The 19,475-nt window shown below is 35.8% G+C and overlaps 2 protein-coding genes across 4 annotated transcripts in view; one reads left to right on the top strand and one right to left on the bottom strand.

The window, feature by feature from the left end:
• The first annotated feature begins 761 nt into the window (after positions 1-761).
• The window catches only part of LOC103508462, a 20,419-nt gene continuing 1,705 nt past the window's right edge, over positions 762-19,475 (top strand). The window contains exons 1-4 of one of the 3 annotated variants that reach the window (XM_026823063.1): positions 762-923; positions 14,851-16,348; positions 17,295-17,504; positions 17,884-18,070. In XM_026823063.1, coding sequence (XP_026678864.1) covers positions 870-923; positions 14,851-16,348; positions 17,295-17,504; positions 17,884-18,050 — 1,929 coding nt within the window. In that variant the 5' untranslated portion in view covers positions 762-869 and the 3' untranslated portion in view covers positions 18,051-18,070. Of the gene's footprint in view, positions 924-14,850; positions 16,349-17,294; positions 17,505-17,883; positions 18,077-19,475 lie in introns of all 3 variants that reach the window. The other 2 variants (XM_026823064.1, XM_008473015.3) reach the window with 2 other exon arrangements.
• LOC113467086 (protein Peter pan-like) overlaps positions 14,197-19,475 on the bottom strand; it is a 24,357-nt gene continuing 19,078 nt past the window's right edge. Inside the window, exon 2 of the mRNA XM_026823076.1 lies at positions 14,197-14,314. Within this exon, the coding sequence (XP_026678877.1) occupies positions 14,273-14,314 (42 nt within the window). The 3' untranslated portion in view covers positions 14,197-14,272. The remainder of the gene's footprint in view (positions 14,315-19,475) is intronic.

Raw genomic sequence — 19,475 nt, 5'->3', positions numbered from 1 at the left:
GGCGACAAGCTTTAAGCTATCCGCCTCCTCACATTAACCTGAGTACTAGAGCTCCATAAATAACCATAATTAGGTAGGTAGGGAATCAGGGTAGCTATTTTCAAGTATCTCTAGATATAAGTAGGTGAGTTTCTATACAATCTACTTATCGTTTTTACTGAAACAAAAAATATGTTACCTACCAAATGTGCTGAAAACACTGAACTTTTGATAAACTTTGGTCTGGTTTGCCCCGATTAATGATTACTTGAATAATTTAGGCTGAGTAAATGATGAGAATATGGGTAATCCAGAGAATTTAGAACTTTTCGAAATTGAAATTCCGAATATCGTGCACTCGCGGTCACTGGCGTATATCCCAGGGGGGGTCCTGGCCATTTAGGATCCCACAGTGACACATTTAGACGGCCCCAAATGCTTTTAATTTGGAGCATCCACCCCCTTTATCTATTGACCCAGAAGGCCCAACAGGCAAAGTCTTACGGGGCTCAAGTATAGGTATATGCCACTGCTCTTGTCCGCTATTAGGAGGTGTCCATTTAGGGAGATTTGACTATACATATCGACCAAAGGGGTGATAAATTGATAATCGAATATAATGAAAATCTATATCCAGCCATACCTCCTACAAACACACCAGAAAAATGGCCCATGCTTTTACCAACATACTGTGAAAAAAATAATGATAAAAAAAAAGCTTGTGACATCCCTTAAATTTAAAAATAACTTGTGAAATTTAATTCCTCTTTGATTTTTTTGCCTTCATAAACGCATGCTCTCGGTGCCTTTGGACCAAAAAGAAAAAGTCTTGGGATAAATTATTTTTCAAACAAGTTTTGGCGCTCATTCATCTCGACTTTCAATTTAAAATGTGTCGTGCTAAACTTTTACTCCTCCTCGGGTTCACAATTTTCGGCACTCAGGTAAGACAAGACGATCGACTTTATTTCGATACTAATTTGTTTTTCCTAGTTAACTCATTAAGATTGATATGTTGACATTAATTAATTAATTTGAGATTTAAAACACTTCAATTTTTTTTAGACTTTAAGACGCATCCTAAATAAAATTACATTAATTAAGTAAGTACTGTTTTTATGGTACTTAGGTACAAAGGTACGTACATGCTTCAATTAGGTATAGTATGTTTTTTCGTGACACTTTTCCTTTTGTGTTTACTCAATAATTCTCAACGTTCAATGTTTTGAGGGAGAATGTGAAAAAAAAAAAAAATGCCTTTTTGTATAAAATCGGTTTTTAGTTTAAATTGCTCAAGTGGGATTGTTATCATTAGAAGTTATGAAAGGATTATACAATATACAGTAATTATTATAGCAAAATTCTAACAGAACCAATTTCTCTCAATCCATCTGGTTCTGAAAGTATTGTACTTACTTGTTGAATGTCCATTGGAAGATGTTGTTGTAGCGGTGTAGCTGCACCAAAGGGGGTTAATGGTCCCTAGCCAAGATTACTTGGCTTGTCCCAAACTGGTCAAATATCATGACCTGTGCTTTTCCTTTGAAGCATGATAAACCCTTTTTGAACATCCAACTAGCCAGGCTGGAAGATCAGTGTATGTCTGGTTGTCTGGTTATCTGGAGTACCTGACATCTGACTATTGCGGGGTGCATTCAGTCTCGTGAGGAGCCGGTTCAAATCCTGGAAAAAATAAGTGCTATAAAAAATAAGTGCTATATATAAAGATAGAAAGTCCACCTGTCGCTGCAAAGCAGGATTTCGAAAGAAGATTGTACTGACATATATGTATGCCCTGCCATACAACATGCTTCCATCTTCCAGTTATCCTGCTTCTAGCGGCAGCGAAGACCAATTTGTCCGTTGAAATCATTTATGCTTAAGTATTATTAGTTTTTTTTCGACAAAACATTAGCAGATTAGCACTATTATGCCTGCCACTAGTGCCACTCAAGCTCAGACCGTCTGAGACCTGGGTTTGAATTTGAAGCATTTTCCGTGTAAATGCCAGAGGACACATCCTAAATATACATAAAGCTTAATCTTCCACATTGCAACTTCCAGTTCTTTTAAGCGGAAAACCCTCAGGTGTTGTTAAGTCTAGAATCTAAATTAATGAAATGCATTTTGTAAATCCCGACTAAATTACGGAATCTGACCTTGTTATAGGTATATTATTGCAAAATAGAACTCTAGGTTTTAGGGGTCAGATAATGTAAATGCCAGAGGACACATCCTAAATATACATAAAGCTTAATCTTCCACATTGCAACTTCCAGTTCTTTTAAGCGGAAAACCCTCACCCTCAGGTGTTGTTAAGTCTAGAATCTAAATTAATGAAATGCATTTTGTAAATCCCGACTACCATTAATTCGGGTAATACCTAGAATAACACCTACAAGCAGAGAGCACTTAGGTAATCAAAATAAATCAGTACCGTGACATTTATACCTGAGCCACGGGAACTTAAATCTTATTGTTCAAATTTCTGGCTATTAGTCTAGAATTCTAGTTATTACTACTGGTAGGTACAGGGTGTTTTAAGGTACCCCAGTCCCCTCAGCAATAAATCCAGTGAATTGAGAACTGGGACTGAACGTATTGGATATATTATATATATTTTCATTGGTTATTTCTTTCTTCTTCTTTAACATGTAGGTACCTACACATTTTGGGTTGCAGGATGAGTAGGTATGCTACCTAATAAAAGTAAAATGAAAATTTGCCACTTTGAAAACTCTAGGGCTAGGGAAACTTTCATTCCCACATGACTTTTAAAGTGGCCAAATTCTGTGTCCCCCACAAAATCCTCTCGAAACTTTGCCCTTTTTGACAATATTAAGGAGCGCGGTAGCGCTCCGCCCCGCCAAGTCAAGAAAGTTTGACCGCGCTAATAGAAAATATCACAAGTCACAAACTTGAAATATTTGTACCTGCTATCTAGAACTACCTATTTCTTCTTTCCCATGAAATTCTCAAGAGTTAGAATGAAAATATTTGCTATTATTATAGGTTTTCCTATATTCTTCCTTTTTATAAATCATAAAAAAAAAGTTCGTCATTTTAAAGTTTATGTTGGAAGAAGAGCGCCCATTGTTCTTTTCAACTTTCTATTAGACCTACATAGTAGGTAGATAACTATACCTCCATAACTTTTTTAAATAAATTATACGATACAATAGAAAACTGGAAAAATGAAGAAATACAAAACAATGAACAAAATTTGAATTGCATAAATTCATAGTAAGTTATATCAAACCATAATTGCAATGACAGTCATCGACAAATACAAGAAACACCATATGACACATCCAACAAAAATGAAATGAAGAAGAAATTACAGGAGTATTATCTCCCTAACAATAATGATGTATACTTCCTATTGACATATGTAAACCGTCCCCGTAAAAATAAACAAGTACTTAGAGGGATATATAAGGAAAAGTCTGTAAAGGAAAATGAATGGTAAAAATAAACTTATTATTATTCTTATAAATATTCTCGCCGATTTTCAATAACATAGAAATTTTAATAGTGAACCAAAACCGCCTGGATAATCCGGACACTGGTAAAAGATTCTTGTCATAAATATTGTATAATGGTCAAACATAAGTATTGGTCCAAAAACCCTCATTATTTGCACATCTAGTCAGAAACATTTGTTACATTTATTTTCCAGATACGAAAATCGCCACCGTAATTATGCTTACATCGTTAAAATGTAGCTTTTAATTCACTCAACCGCACAAAATAGTCGTGAGGAGAAAGAAAACGGATAATTAAAAAAATGTCGGAAATGTGAAACAAAAGGCGGCTCTCCAGAGGAGGAAAATATTTTTTTAGGATTTCTTTTTTCACCATTCTAATATAAAAACTCGATCTTCTGGTGAAATTTAATGGATTTTAATTCCTTCCGATAAAATGCTTATAGAAAAGCACTGATTGGCTGATTCACCAGAACACTGGTGTGTCATTGGCTTTCTTGGGGGGAAAAAGCTAAGGATGAGACCAAACAATTAAGAATCCGTTATTAACAGGGTCTTCACTCCAAAGCCGCCCTTAAATTCTCATTTATGGGTTTAATTCTCAGTACTAACTTGCGAAATAGAGAATGTATCCCAAGGAATTCAAAATGAAAGATATAAATTCATGAAATACGCTCCCCCAGCAACTTGGGAGGACTTTGAGACCGTTATTAACAGGGTCTTCACTCCAAAGCCGCCCTTAAATTCTCATTTATGGGTTTAATTCTCAGTACTAACTTGCGAAATAGAGAAATGTATCCCAAGGAATTCAAAATGAAAGATATAAATTCATGTAATACGCTCCCCCAGCAACTTGGGAGGACTTCGAGGAACCGGGGGACAAAACATTGTAAGGAGTAAGAAAAAAATTCAGCATTTTATTTTCAAAAAATGTTCAACAACAAATCTTCATTCTTCTTCTCCTTTGGTTGGAATTTTGAATTGGTTGAAATTCTTTAGCCAGAGGTTTTCTTTTTTTAATACTTTCAGGAATGTTACGGACAAAAAATATGTAACAATAAAAAAGTCTTTGCAGATAACCTCCTACCTTCCTAGTAGGTAATTTTTGAATGAAATACTGACCCTCTCGCCCTCTCCTTTCCTATCCATGTGCTAGAGGAGTTATGTACCACTCCAGCTAGAGTTCGATCTATTGAATACTGTCCATTTTTTCTCTTTTCAAAGGCTTTGGATAGGTACAACTTTTTATCTTCTATCTGTACCAAAAAGTAGGTAGGTGTGGATTAATTTTCACGGTGGCATATTTGAAAGGGATAATACAATAGTTATGACATTTTTTATGTACCGTATACGTACTTACCTACACCCTGTCACTAGAATATAAAAATATCTTATACATAATTATCTACATGTACCTATTAAAACAAAAAATATGTAACAATAAAAAAGTCTTTGCAGATAACCTCCTACCTTCCTAGTAGGTAATTTTTGAATGAAATACTGACCCTCTCCTTTCCTATCCAACTATCCATGTGCTAGAGGAGTTATGTACCACTCCAGCTAGAGTTCCATCTATTGAATACTGTCCATTTTTTCTCTTTTCAAAGACATGGATAGGTAGAACTTTTTATCTTCTATCGGTACGAAAAAGTAGGTAGGTGTGGATTAATTTTCATGGTGGCGTATTTGAAAGGGATAATACAATAGTTATGACATTTTTTATGTACCGTATAGGTACGTACTTACCTACACCCTGTCACTAGAATATAAAAATATCTTATACATAATTATCTACATGTACCTATTAACTTATGAAATATGTATTGGAAAATATTCTGATCTTTATCAAAGGAAAATATTTATAAGTAGCAAAAATGATAAAATCAAAATGAAAGCTTCTGGGCTTGTATGAATCTCACAAGACAAAGATTGATGTTTTGTTTAACTTTCATTCGAGAGCTTCCAGGCCATAGAGCTCATTTAAAGGAGAAAATGAAAAAAAAAAAAAAAAAAAAAAAGATCGCCTTTTTGTATTAAATCGGTTTTTAGTTTGAATTGCTCAAGTGGGACTGTTATCATTAGAAGTTATGAAAGGATTATACAATATACAGTAATTATTATAGCAAAATTCTAACAGAATCAATTTCTCTCAATCCATCTGGTTTTGAAAGTATTGTACTTACTTGTTGAATGCCCATTGGAAGATGTTGTTGTAGCGGTGTAGCTGCACCAAAGGGGGTTAATGGTCCCTAGCCAAGATTACTTGGCCTGTCCCGAACCGCAATCCTGATGGGATAATGTTCGTTCTCGGAACGGCTGGCTTTCTCCTATCCTGTCTTCCTTCTCTCTTCGATTTCGGGACGATAAGATCGTAGCAGTTACAGTAACAGTTCCCTCTGTCAAACCTCTTTAAAAAAAATATTTTTTATAAATTTTTTATTTTTTTTTACAACCGAAAATATTTTTATCGCCTACATGCATCTGACATTTGATCGAGTACCCCGATGCGTCACCGTGATAAAAGTATGTTTTCGAAATTTTGACAGTAGGTATAGGTAGGTAGTAGGTACCTGTGTTCAACACAGAAGTCATCCAACTCGACCTGCCTTTGTGATCCAAAAAGCTAATTTTTGATCAAGCAATCAGCCCAAACTTTTTAGCTAACAGAATTTTATCCTATATCGTATCGGAAAATTTGACAGCATATTTTGTTCAAGTGATGTTATAATAATTGTTACATTTTGTCGAAACTAATATACCATGTAATCGTGTTTGTAATGTTTGTATCATACAATTTATCAGTCTTGTTGCAGCCTTTAAACGGGAAATAATTTCTCTGGGAGAGTTAAAGCTTCGGAAATGATGTACAATAGGTACCTGTGTTCAACACAGAAGTCATCCAACTCGACCTGCCTTTGTGATCCAAAAAGCTAATTTTTGATCAAGCAATCAGCCCAATCTTTTTAGCTAACAGAATTTTATCCTATATCGTATCGGAAAATTTGACAGCATATTTTGTTCATGTGATGTTACAGTAATTGTTACATGTTGTCAAAACTAATATACCATGTAATCGTGTTTGTAATGTATCATACAATTTATTAGTGTTGTTGCAGCCTTTAAACGGGAAATAATTTCTCTGGGAGAGTTAAAGCTTCGGAAATGATGTACAGTGGTAACACATGGGTAGCGACATGAGCACGAAATTATGTTCCCTGTTTGGAAACCCGGGGATGTGACTTGGCACTCGAACATGCTTATTATCTTCGTTACATAATATGTATCTGAGGAGATGTACAATGGTAACACATGGGTAGCGACATGAGCACGAAATTATGTTCCCTGTTTGGAAACCCGGGGATGTGACTTGGCACTCGAAAATGCTTATTATTATGTATCTGAGGGCACGGTAGTGCGACAGGCCAAGTTCCGTAGTATCTATTTTATCTATAAGAAACACTAATACATAGTGGGTTTCAGCAATGATTTAAATTAGAGATTTCACTAATGGGAGAGTTTTCAATGATCCAAAAAGGAGCTTTTAATGATTCAAAAGGGAGGAGTTTTTAAAAACTCCTGTTTGTATAATTAAAAACTCCTTTTTGAATCATTCAAAATTCTCCGATTAGTGAAATCTCGCATAAAAAATTGGTGAAACCCACCTTGATTTTATAAAGATTTAGTGACATATCGCCTATCGAGTCTAACTCATGTACCTTTAGATAAGTTTTTGTAACATAGGATAGAACAATGATTACATTGCTTGACCTAATCTATTAGGTATAGAGCAATAATTCAATATTTTAATGGATAATTCATTTTTTGTATAAATCCTCTACCTAAATAGATAATCCTTTTATATTAATTTGAATTAATCTATCGACAAATCCTTTTCCATACCACCTACCTATTATGTTTCTATGTAGGTACTGTTTTTCAACATGCATTGTATTTTATTTTATTTTGATTAGCGATTTTGATAGCTGTAGTAGGTATCTACCTACCTATACTCTATACCTACCTGTCCATAAAAATAATAATACATAATAAAAAGGGTGGGTTTGCTATCTTTCAAATTTCGCATTCCCCGGCAACCTCTGCTATCTTTTGTTCTACAAAATCTACAACAATAAACTCCAAAATGCGAAATATTTCCCTGTTCAAAGTCGAAAGTTCTTTTGACTTAATGAATTAAAAGCAAACTTCGATGAATAGGTTTTTCAAGCTGAGTATTCAAATTTCGCATTCCCCGGCAACCTCTGCTATCTTTTGTTCTACAAAATCTACAACAATAAACTCCAAAATGCGAAATATTTCCCTTTTCAAAGTCGAAAGTTCTTTTGACTTAATGAATTAAAAGCAAACTTCGATGAATAGGTTTTTCAAGCTGAGTTCAAACTTACATGAGTTTGGTTTGTTCAGTTTGCTGTTTTTACAAGGATAACTTTAAGGGCTTTAGGAGTAGGAGGTGATCTGTTTATGCAGGTAGATATACAGGTATGTAGGTAGGGATGTACCTACTTAGTGTTAATTTATTGATAAAGATGGGTGACAAAGTAAAAAGTTGTGTGAAAGATTAGTTCAAATACCCCGCGTATTTGCGCGATTAACTAATCTCATACATGAGATCATCTACATAAATACATAGGAATTAGGTAATTGAATTAGTGTCGCGTTTTTAATTAATTAAAAATAACCCTAAGCTAATTCTACCTTCTGGGGGATTAAGAGACCTTTCTAATACCCCATTGTTACAATAAACGCAAAAATTGTAATTTTTTTCATGTAGAATATTTTTTAATCTCCATATTGCACAATACAAGGGTGACTATTGGCTATTAGTCTAGAATTCTAGTTATTACTACTGGTAGGTACAGGGTGTTTTAAGGTACCCCAGTCCCCTCAGCAATAAATCCAGTGAATTGAGAACTGGGACTGAACGTATTGGATATATTATATATATTTTCATTGGTTATTTCTTTCTTCTTCTTTAACATGTAGGTACCTACACATTTTGGGTTGCAGGATGAGTAGGTATGCTACCTAATAAAAGTAAAATGAAAATTTGCCACTTTGAAAACTCTAGGGCTAGGGAAACTTTCATTCCCACATGACTTTTAAAGTGGCCAAATTCTGTGTCCCCCACAAAATCCTCTCGAAACTTTGCCCTTTTTGACAATATTAAGGAGCGCGGTAGCGCTCCGCCCCGCCAAGTCAAGAAAGTTTGACCGCGCTAATAGAAAATATCACAAGTCACAAACTTGAAATATTTGTACCTGCTATCTAGAACTACCTATTTCTTCTTTCCCATGAAATTCTCAAGAGTTAGAATGAAAATATTTGCTATTATTATAGGTTTTCCTATATTCTTCCTTTTTATAAATCATAAAAAAAAAGTTCGTCATTTTAAAGTTTATGTTGGAAGAAGAGCGCCCATTGTTCTTTTCAACTTTCTATTAGACCTACATAGTAGGTAGATAAACATACTTTTATCACGGTGACGCATCGGGGTACTCGATCAAATGTCAGATGCATGTAGGCGATAAAAATATTTTCGGTTGTAAAAAAATAAAAATTTTATAAAAAATATTTTTTTAAGAGGTTTGACAGAGGGAACTGTTACTGTAACTGCTACGGTCTAATCGAGTTTTTTTTTTTTTTTTTTTTTTTTAAGAGGTTTGACAGAGGGAACTGTAACTCTAGGGTCTTATCGTCCCGAAATCGGAGAGAGAAGGAAGACAGGATAGGAGAAAGCCAGCCGTTCCGAGAACGAACATTATCCCATCAGGATAAAATCCGCCCCGGGCGGGAATCGAACCCGCGGCCTAGCGCTTACAAGGCAGACGCACTACCAACTAAGCTAACATTATTTTCAATAATTATAAAAAAATAACATTTTAATAATAATAAAATAAAAAACCTTCCAAACTAAACTTCATATTAGGTACGTAATTTTATGACATCTAATAAGCATTATGTAAATTTGCGTTAACATGCATTTTGCATAGTAAACAATACCTACTTAAGGGTCCAACACTCCTTACTCTACGATGCAATCTGTCCTACACACGAAGAATTATGTATGTACATAGGTACCTACATCGCTATGCAGTTAGTGTGGTAGATAGTTTTCTTTACGAGGGTCGAGAAATACCTATCATGATAAAACACCTACTTACTATGGAAAGGCACAACCTACTTAGACAAGTACAAAAAATTGTGTAGGTCGGGGCTCGGGGCCTATGCAGTTAGTGTGGTAGATAGTTTTCTTTACGAGGGTCGAGAAATACCTATCATGATAAAACACCTACTTACTATGGAAAGGCACGACCTACTTAGACAAGTACAAAAAATTGTGCAGGTCGGGGCTCGGGGTTAAATAAATTATACGATACAATAGAAAACTGGAAAAATGAAGAAATACAAAACAATGAACAAAATTTGAATTGCATAAATTCATAGTAGGTACGTTATATCAAACCATAATTGCAATGACAGTCATCGACAAATACAAGAAACACCATATGACACATCCAACAAAAATGAAATGAAGAAGAAATTACAGGAGTATTATCTCCCTAACAATAATGATGTATATTTCCTATTGACAAATGTAAACCGTCCCCGTAAAAATACACAAGTACTTAGAGGGATATATAAGGAAAAGTCTGTAAAGGAAAATGAATGGTAAAAATAAACTTATTATTCTTATTATTCTAGTATAAATATTCTCGCCGATTTTCAATAACATAGAAATTTTAATAGTGAACCAAAACCGCCTGGGTAATCCGGACACCGGTAAAAGGTTCCTGTCATAAATATTGTATAATGGTCAAACATAAGTATTGGTCCAAAAACCCTCATTATTTGCACATCTAGTCAGAAACGTTTGTTACATTTATTTTAATTGTCCAGATACGAAAATCGCCACCTTAATTATGCTTACATCGTTAAAATGTAGCTTTTAATTCACTCAACCGCACAAAATAGTCGTGAGGAGAAAGAAAACGGATAATTAAAAAAATGTCGGAAATGTGAAACAAAAGGCGGCTCTCCAGAGGAGGAAAATGTTTTTTTAGGATTTCTTTTTTCACCACTCTAATGTAAAAACTCGATCTTCTGGTGAAATTTAATGGATTTTAATTCCTTCCGATAAAATGCTTATAGAAAAGCACTGATTGGCTGATTCACCAGAACACTGGTGTGTCATTGGCTTTCTTGGGCTCGGGGTAAAGGGTAAACTTTTTTGTGCCAATTATATCAAGAAGCCTAACAAGGTAGAAGGTTGAAGATCTTTAACAATTGGGCCAACATCCTACGAATTCTTACGCCTACAGGAATACGGCATACGCCAACACAAACACTGGTTCGCTGGAATTTCGGACTTGTTGACTCGAAAAAGAGGCAATAATCACTCACATTATTTTCCCAATTACTGTGACGCTTTCGACAGCTTTTTCGCTGTAATGTCTTTGGAAACAAAGAAATAGAATATAGGGTGTGTACCGTTTTGGGACGACCATTTGCAGAAGGATGAAAACAGATATAGCAGGGCAGTATTAAGGGGGGACCTTTTTTTTCTTACTGTGGTCGGACTCCGAAAATTTAGAACATTCACACGATCATGATCCCACTCTGATTCTGGAAAAAAAAACTTCGTTTGGTTGACCACATGTCAGGCGGTTTGGATGAAATGGCTCACATAAAATGTGGAATATAAGTAACACTATCGATATGGAACATTAGGTTGACCACATGTCAGGCGGTTTGGATGAAATGGCTCACATAAAATGTGGAATATAAGTAACACTATCGATATGGAACATTAAATAATAAGTACTTAGTAGGTAAATTATCAAGAGCTAGTTAGGACCCCTTGAAAACGAGTGTCCCAAGTCAGGTCCACCCACGTAAGAATTAATTTCCACTCATTAGTATTCAGTAAAAGTATCTCGTTATGTCGTTATTTGCCTTTTTTAAAAGAAATTACGAGGAAAAAACTAAAACAAAAACATTTTTAAAAGCGTCGTCAGCTAATCAGCCATTTTTGTTTCTTCTTAATATCTAATCATTAATTATTTCAAGATTTTCAAAGTTCCTAGAGCTCATTATTATTTATTTACCTACCTACGTAAAATAAACTAATAGGTATTAATACCTACATACATAGGTAAGGAGATAGGTACCCGTCTATTTATGGAACTTTACTTCCCCCTAAGTAGATATTAACAACATCTTATGTGGTTTGATATTTAGCACATTGCATACACAATACAGCTTAACGGCGTTCCTACAAAACCTTCATACTGTAAAAAAAGTTATTAACTTTTCTGAACATTGAGAACAACCTGCCTGCCTCGGTGGTGTAGTGGTCGAGACGCTCGCCTGGTAAACAGGAGGGCGTGGGTTCGATCCCATCCGAAGCATGGAATTTTATCCTCATTTATTTGAGAGTGTGACCACATAATAACAGAGCTCTAAGAGTTAGGTGGTAGAGAACGCCTCCGGCGTTAACCTCACCTAGTGGTTACCTTCCACTCAAGAGTCTATTATTATTATTAAAAACCTTTCAAAACACCGTGTAGAACAAATCCAGATGTATTAATTCCTATTTAATTACTTTGTTTAATCCCCATCATCTCTATCTGTTGATTGAACTATAGATAGATAGGGAATTTTCCATCAGGATACAGCGCACGTGGCGTTCTTACTGACGGGTTTGATTCCTGCCCGGGCAAATTTAATCCTGAACGGTTGTTCGTTCTCGGAACGGCTAGCTTTCTCCTATCCCGTCTTCCTTCTCTCTTCGATTTCGGGACGATAAGACCTTAGCAGTTACAGTCCCCTCTATCAAAAAACGGGCGTGGGTTCGATCCCAGCCGAGGCATGGAATTTTATCCTCATTTATTTGAGAGTGTGACCACATAATAATGGAGCTCTAAGGGTTTTAGGTGGTAGAGAACGCCTGCGGCGTTAACCTCACCTAGTGGTTGCCTTCCACTCAAGAGTCTAATTATTATTAACAACCTTTCAAAACACCGTGTAGAACAAATCCAGATGTATTAATTCCTATTTAATTACTTTGTTTAATCCCCATCATCTCTATCTGTTGATTGAACTATAGATAGATGGGGAATTTTCCATCAGGATACAGCGCACGTGGCATTCTTACTGATGGGTTTGATTCCTGCCCGGGCGAATTTAATCCTGAACGGTTGTTCGTTCTCGGAACGGCTAGCTTTCTCCTATCCCGTCTTCCTTCTCTCTTCGATTTCGGGACGATAAGACCTTAGCCGTTACAGTCCCCTCTATCAAAAAATAATCAGATAAATCTAGATACGAGTATCAATTTTTGGGGGAGTCAGCCACACTTAAGAGAAACTTGTATCCCAAAACTTGTCACTTAAAGTTAAGTCTTTCAATATCAATTTTTGGAAGAAAATTAGACTCTGCAGGAAGGGGGCACCCAGAACCCTTTATATTACACGAGTGACTTAGATTAATTAAAAAAGATAAAAAGTTTCCTCTCTATCAACATCCTGTGCTTTCAAAATCCTCAGACTGGCGTATTCTTTCGTTTTTAACCTTTTGTGCTCTTCAGTCTCATTCTAGTAGTACCTATAAGGAGGGTATATTCTATTCAGTCTTCTCCAAAAGTGGATTTCTCCGAACAAAATTTTTACACTGGAATAAATTAGGATTGTAAAAAGTGGATTAGGGGTGTCGATGTCGTTGCGAGGTTTGTCCTGCATAAATTTAGAGTTCAAACCGCCAATACTGCCAGATTTACCAGAAGTTAACCGGAAAACCTCGACCACGTGATCAATCGAGGATATTTATAATTAGGTTTGAAATCTAATCTGACAAATCTAGCACCACGAACCGAACTGAATTGGTAACTAGTACATAACTACGTAAATCAAATGTTTTTTTTTTTTCCAAGAAGTTTGATAGAAGAAACTGTAACTGCTAAGGTTTTATCGTCCCAAAAGAGGAAGACAGGATGGGAGAATTACAGCCGTTCCGATACCATTATCCGTTCAGAATAAAATCTGCCCCCGGACGGAAATCGGCCTAGAGCTCACAAGGCAGACATGCTACCAACCAAGCTAACTAGGCTGGCATCAAATGTGTTTGGAAAACACTGTTTTCAGACAAAATATGTATCATCTGAAACCCGGGACTTCAGTGTAACATTATGTATGTATGTACTAATGTGCTCTAGTATATGCGGCTTAAAAGCTTTCAGCCTAATCGTGCATTAAATTCAAATAGGAAAACCTAATGAGAGATAAGATTTGGGAGAGACAATAAAGTCTGAGTAGGAGATGAGATATGAGAGTTCAAGATGTAGGTATCAACACAAATTTCTGACGTGAGAAGAATAATGAAGCATTAATAAGTACCTATGCGGCTTAAAAGCTTTCAGCCTAATCGTGCATTAAATTCAAATAGGAAAACCTAATGAGAGATAAGATTTGGGAGAGACAATAAATTCTGAGTAGGAGATGAGATATGAGAGTTCAAGATGTAGGTATCAACACAAATTTCTGACGTGAGAAGAATAATGCTGCATGAATAGGTATATATACTTACTGATGTATAATATGACAGAATCATACATTTCACTTCTGCGTAGGAAGATCGTCAGATTTTGTTTCAGGGTTGTTGTAGGTAAATAAAGTTGAGCTTCCCTTGCACCTAAAACAGTAAAATTGTTACACTAAGTACCTATATATACTTACTGATGTATAATATGACAGAATCATACATTTCACTTCTGCGTAGGAAGATCGTCAGATTTTGTTTCAGAGTTGTTGTAGGTAAATAAAGTTGAGCTTCCCTTGCACCTAAAACAGTAAAATTGTTATACACAATAAATTGTTGGTGCTTTGAAAATAAGAAACGTGTAAAATACATAATTACCTATGTATATTGGGGAGTTTTGTCTCCTTATGGCCAAATTATAAGGGATTAAGATTAAGGTCCGAATTAATAAATTACACCACAAGAGTCGTTGTGGTAATAGTATAACAAGAGATATCACACTAACGGGAAACTGAAAGGATATTCTGCGGGATGTGCTATGACACAGACCCACAAAATTTCACTAAACCAGCTGTATAATGAAATGAAAAAGTGCAGAAAAACCTTGAAAACCCTTCGAAGTTTATATCCAAACCATGAAACCAAGACGTAAAATTTTATACCCATTACGGAATCTTACTTTTTTTTTTTTTTTTTTTTTTTTAAAGAAAAAATGTTTATTCATGAAAGTTTTCAAAAAAAAAAAATCACATCCATTTTTGTTTGAAATTGAAACTGATTAGAAAAATAACATCATCTAGAAATTTAAGCAATGTGTCTTCATCATTCTCTGTTTCAGGCGAATGACACTCCCTCAGACTATGGTGACTATGTTTTCTCAAAAAGACACTTGAGTTCATTGGCAAGAGACGGTCTAATACCTGGCAAAAGATACGTGGCTTCTTTGATCAAAAATGTCAAACCGCCAGTGTACTACCAGCCACAGAGCAAAAAGTTTGTTCATCCATTCCATGTATTCCAAAAGCTGGATCTTCCGGAAGAAGAAAAAAGATACATAGGAACTGTACTAGCCAAATCTGGACACAGATCTTATGGTCAAGACAAACGCAGTCTCCTGGATGGAATGATATTTGGTGAAGACATGAGACAGTACCTACAGAGTAATTCAGACAAGAAGTACGATTCAAACTTTTCAGAAGATATGGGAGTTCTTCTAGGAAACAACAGAGACAAGAAGAGCTACGGTGTGGACGGAATGGTGTTTGGAGAAGATTTCAGAAGGTTCAATCCTTATGAATCTACAATGGACGAAGAAAAACGCAACAAATTACCCTATCCCTTGTTAAGGAACGGTAAGAGATCTTATGGAGTTGATGGTTTAATTTTTGGAGAGGACATGAGGAGATATCTTCAGAACCCTCCAGATGAAGACAAACGTGGATTCAATTCTCTCATGGATCAAATGATACTAGGTGAAGATTTAAGAAATGAAGACCTCTTGGAAGGTTATGGAAAGCGTAGCTATAGTCTCATGGATGGGATAGTTTTTGGAGAGGATTTGAGAGACAAAGTTTTGAATAATTACAACGAAAAACGTGGACATGGTCTTATGGACGGTATGGTATTTGCTGAAGATCTAAGAAAAGCAATCCAAGAAGCAAGCGTAAGAAAAGAAAAGCAGCAAATGAAGGACGAAAAAGATATGACAGGGCAAAAATCATATCCATCGAAAACACTTTCCAAAGCTGGTGGAAAAAGAAGTGTCCAGGCGTTGGCAAGAGATGGATACTTGGGTAGAACTTCAGATCAGGGTAAAAGAGCCGGAGTAGAAGCTATGGCTAGAAACGGACTATTAAAGAGCATAAATGGAAAGCAAGGCAAAAGGGCCGGTCTTGAGGCTTTAGCCAGAAATGGTTACTTGAACAAATGTCCTAATAATGGACAATCAAATAAGAGAGGATTATCGATTTTGGCGAAAAATGGACTGATGCCCAAATCAGATTCCCAGAATAAAAGAGATCCAGCAGACCATAATGAGGACTATAATAATCTAAATGCTGATGACAGCTCTGCTCAAGACTACTATTACAACCCAAGACCAAGACCTTACTTGTCATATTTCGTTAATAAACGACCATTTCTGGGACACAAGATATCAGCATCCGCAACAACGCGAAATATACCATTCATTGAACGAGATGTGATTCCTTCCGGAGATAAGAAATCTTATGACTCAGAAGAATCACTACAAGATTCAGATGATTACGATATACAGAAACGATATGTAGCAGCTCTCCTGAAGGAAGCAAGTTCACCGGCTAAAATCAACATCAGAGGTAAGAGGTTTTCTTTTATTGAAACCCAAGGGTCTTTTAATAGTTCATTTATGCACATAATACTCATTTTTCAATAGAGAAAATTTGAAACTATATAACAGGGGTTTCCAACTAGCGGCCTGCGGGCCACATGTGGCTCGCCAGACCATTTTCGTGGCCCGCGAAGCTTTTTGGGATTTGTACAAAACTTACCTAAATGTAAAAAAAGGCAAAAATCTTCAAATACTTTTTGAAAAATTTCGCCTACGGCGCTCAAAACTCGATCGGACTGCATTTCTGAAAAAGTTTGAGGGAGGAGGGGGTGCTCCCCTATGTACATATGTGGCCCGCGAAGTACCTCCCAATTTAGCATGTGGCCCGCATACACGTGGAAGCTGGAAACCCTCAGAAACGATATGTAGCAGCTCTCCTGAAGGAAGCAAGTTCACCGGCTAAAATCAACATCAGAGGTAAGAGGTTTTCTTTTATTGAAACTCAAGGGTCTTTTAATTGTTCATTTATGCACATAATACTCATTTTTCAATAGAGAAAATTTGAAATTGTATAACAGGGGTTTTCAACTAGCGGCCCACGGGCCACATGTGGCTCGCCAGACTATTTTCGTGGCCCGCGAAGCTTTTTGGGATTTGTACAAAACTTACCTAAATGTAAAAAAGGCAAAAATCTTCAAATACTTTTTGAAAAATTTCGCCTGCGGCGCTCAAAATTCGATCAGACTGCATTTCTGAAAAGTTGGGGGGAGGATGGGGGTGCTCCCCTATGTACATATGTGACCCGCGAAGTACCTCCCAATTTAGCATGTGGCCCGCATACACATGGAAGTTGGAAACCCCTGCTGTATAATTTACTTACTTATGCATATTCCAAAAGACAATATTAATTAGTAACTCAAAATAAGCTACCTGTTTCCAGTACCTATATTATCTCGTAAACAACATGATTTCAGATGTTCCGAAGTCGATTGAAGAAGGATCAGAAGAGGACGTATCCACCGAAGAACAGAATGAACAAAGCCAAAGCAAAAGAAGTTACATGGGTGAAAATCCACTCAACGACGAGTTTACCATGCCTGTAATGCAAAACTCTGCTTCCAGAGATGTAGACGAAGTTATGAATGAACTAGCACGACTATCAAACAATAATAAACGATACTACGGTAAGTGAAGAAGATCATTTGAATGTCTTTTTAATTTTAGGGATGAAGTAGTAAAACAATTTGCTATTTTGCACTGATAATAATATACAATATATATAATATTCTGTATAAAATTAAATGTACAATTATAAATACAGTGATCACGATTGAGGAATAAAGAAGAAAATACCCACTTCAATGTATGACTAACGACATGACAGAAACAAAAGGATTTTAACTGTGTTAAGCACGAATGTTTGTCACACAAATGTCGTTTCCCAATCAATACACCTTGTTAGATTATCAAGACTCGAGCCACCAACCTGATCCGAAGTTCACCACGCCAACCTCTACAATACTCAGGTTGGTTTACTAACAAGATGACGGAATTCTATTTTAGGCTCATTATTACAAAACGGTTGGGCACCACGGCGCTTTTCCCAGGGAAGAAATTTCGCCGTCTCCAAACGACATATTGGGGCCATGGCCAGACTTGGTCTGCTGCCGAGTTTTAGAAATTCCCGGAGTTTTTATTCTAGATATGGAAGGTCGCTCTTTTGTGACTGAAACATTTATCAGGAAGTAATGTAAGAGTTAAGTACATAAGTTATTGTGTGTGATCGTTGTTATTATCTAAATGTTGTGCTGTCTATCTCTGTGTGTTTCTTCATTTCAATGTCAGCATCTTTAGGTACCTACTTATAAATAAACATTTCTTCTATCTAGTTTCCAATCTATTACCTATATTCCCTGTTATAGTTATGTATCAATATTTCAATCTTAATTTAAAGAAGTCAAATGGTGGTTACTGGGGAAAGTCCCATTTAAAAAAAAGGAAGAAAAAACAGCATCCCCAGCAGTATTCTCTTCCCTGTTATAGTTATGTATCAATATTTCAATCTTAAATTAAAGAAGTCAAATGGTGGTTACTGGGGAAAGTCCCATTAAAAAAAAAGGAAAAAAAAAACAGCATCCCCAGCAGTATTCTTTTCCCTGTTATAGTTATGTATCAATATTTCAATCTTAAATTAAAGAAGTCAAATGGTGGTTACTGGGGAAAGTCCCATTAAAAAAAAAAAGGAAAAAAAAACAGCATCCCCAGCAGTATTCTCTCATTTGACTATAACATCCTACGACTTAAAAGTATGCACCTCTTCGAAACCCCACATAAAACCATTTGACTTTCATTCATAGGATCTTTCAAATAAACATGGTTTACCTATGTGTTGTAAATATTTTGTTGTAGTGAATTCTAGTTTCTAGTGTAGGTACCTCCGCCTACATAATCTCATCTTTCATCTTTATAATGCCAGTATTCTTTCATTTGACTATAACATCCTACGACTTAAAAGTATGCACCTCTTCACAACCCCACATAAAACCATTTGACTTTCATTCATAGGATCTTTCAAACAAACATGGTTTACCTATGTGTTGTAATTATTTTGTTGTAGTGAATTCTAGTTTCTAGTGTAGGTACCTCCGCCTACATAATCTCATCTTTCATCCCTTACATCTTTCATCTTTATAATGCAATCATAACCGAAATAGAATAGTAATAGACTTTCATAAGATGCTGCATTTGTGATTTTTTTTTTCATCTCAAGTAAATACAACTTTCTAGGGGAAAAAGTAAAAAGCATCACTAATACCTTTTTAACAAAACTGCTCCATCTCAAAGGGCAAACGTACAAAGAAAGCCCATAAAAGGTAGAAAGACGTATTTTGTGTAGGTATTTCTATTCCTCTCTTAAAATTCAAAGAATTTTCCAACTATAGTATCTTATCTGAAGAATGCTTTAGACGTGGTACAGATATTCTATGTATGACAGAGCATAGGATAATACATTTGCATTTGTGAATTTTTTTTTTTTTTTTCTCTCTCTCAAGTAAATACAACTTTCTAGGAAAAAAAGTAAAAAGCATCACTAATACCTTTTTAACAAAACTGTTCCATCTCAAAAGGCAAACGTACAAAGAAAGCCCATAAAA

The sequence above is a fragment of the Diaphorina citri genome, unplaced genomic scaffold, assembly GCF_000475195.1.
Source record: "Diaphorina citri unplaced genomic scaffold, Diaci psyllid genome assembly version 1.1 scaffold401, whole genome shotgun sequence".
Lineage (NCBI taxonomy): Eukaryota > Metazoa > Arthropoda > Insecta > Hemiptera > Psyllidae > Diaphorina > Diaphorina citri.
Note: the sequence above shows the minus strand (reverse complement) of the source record. Positions and strands in the feature narration are given on the sequence as shown.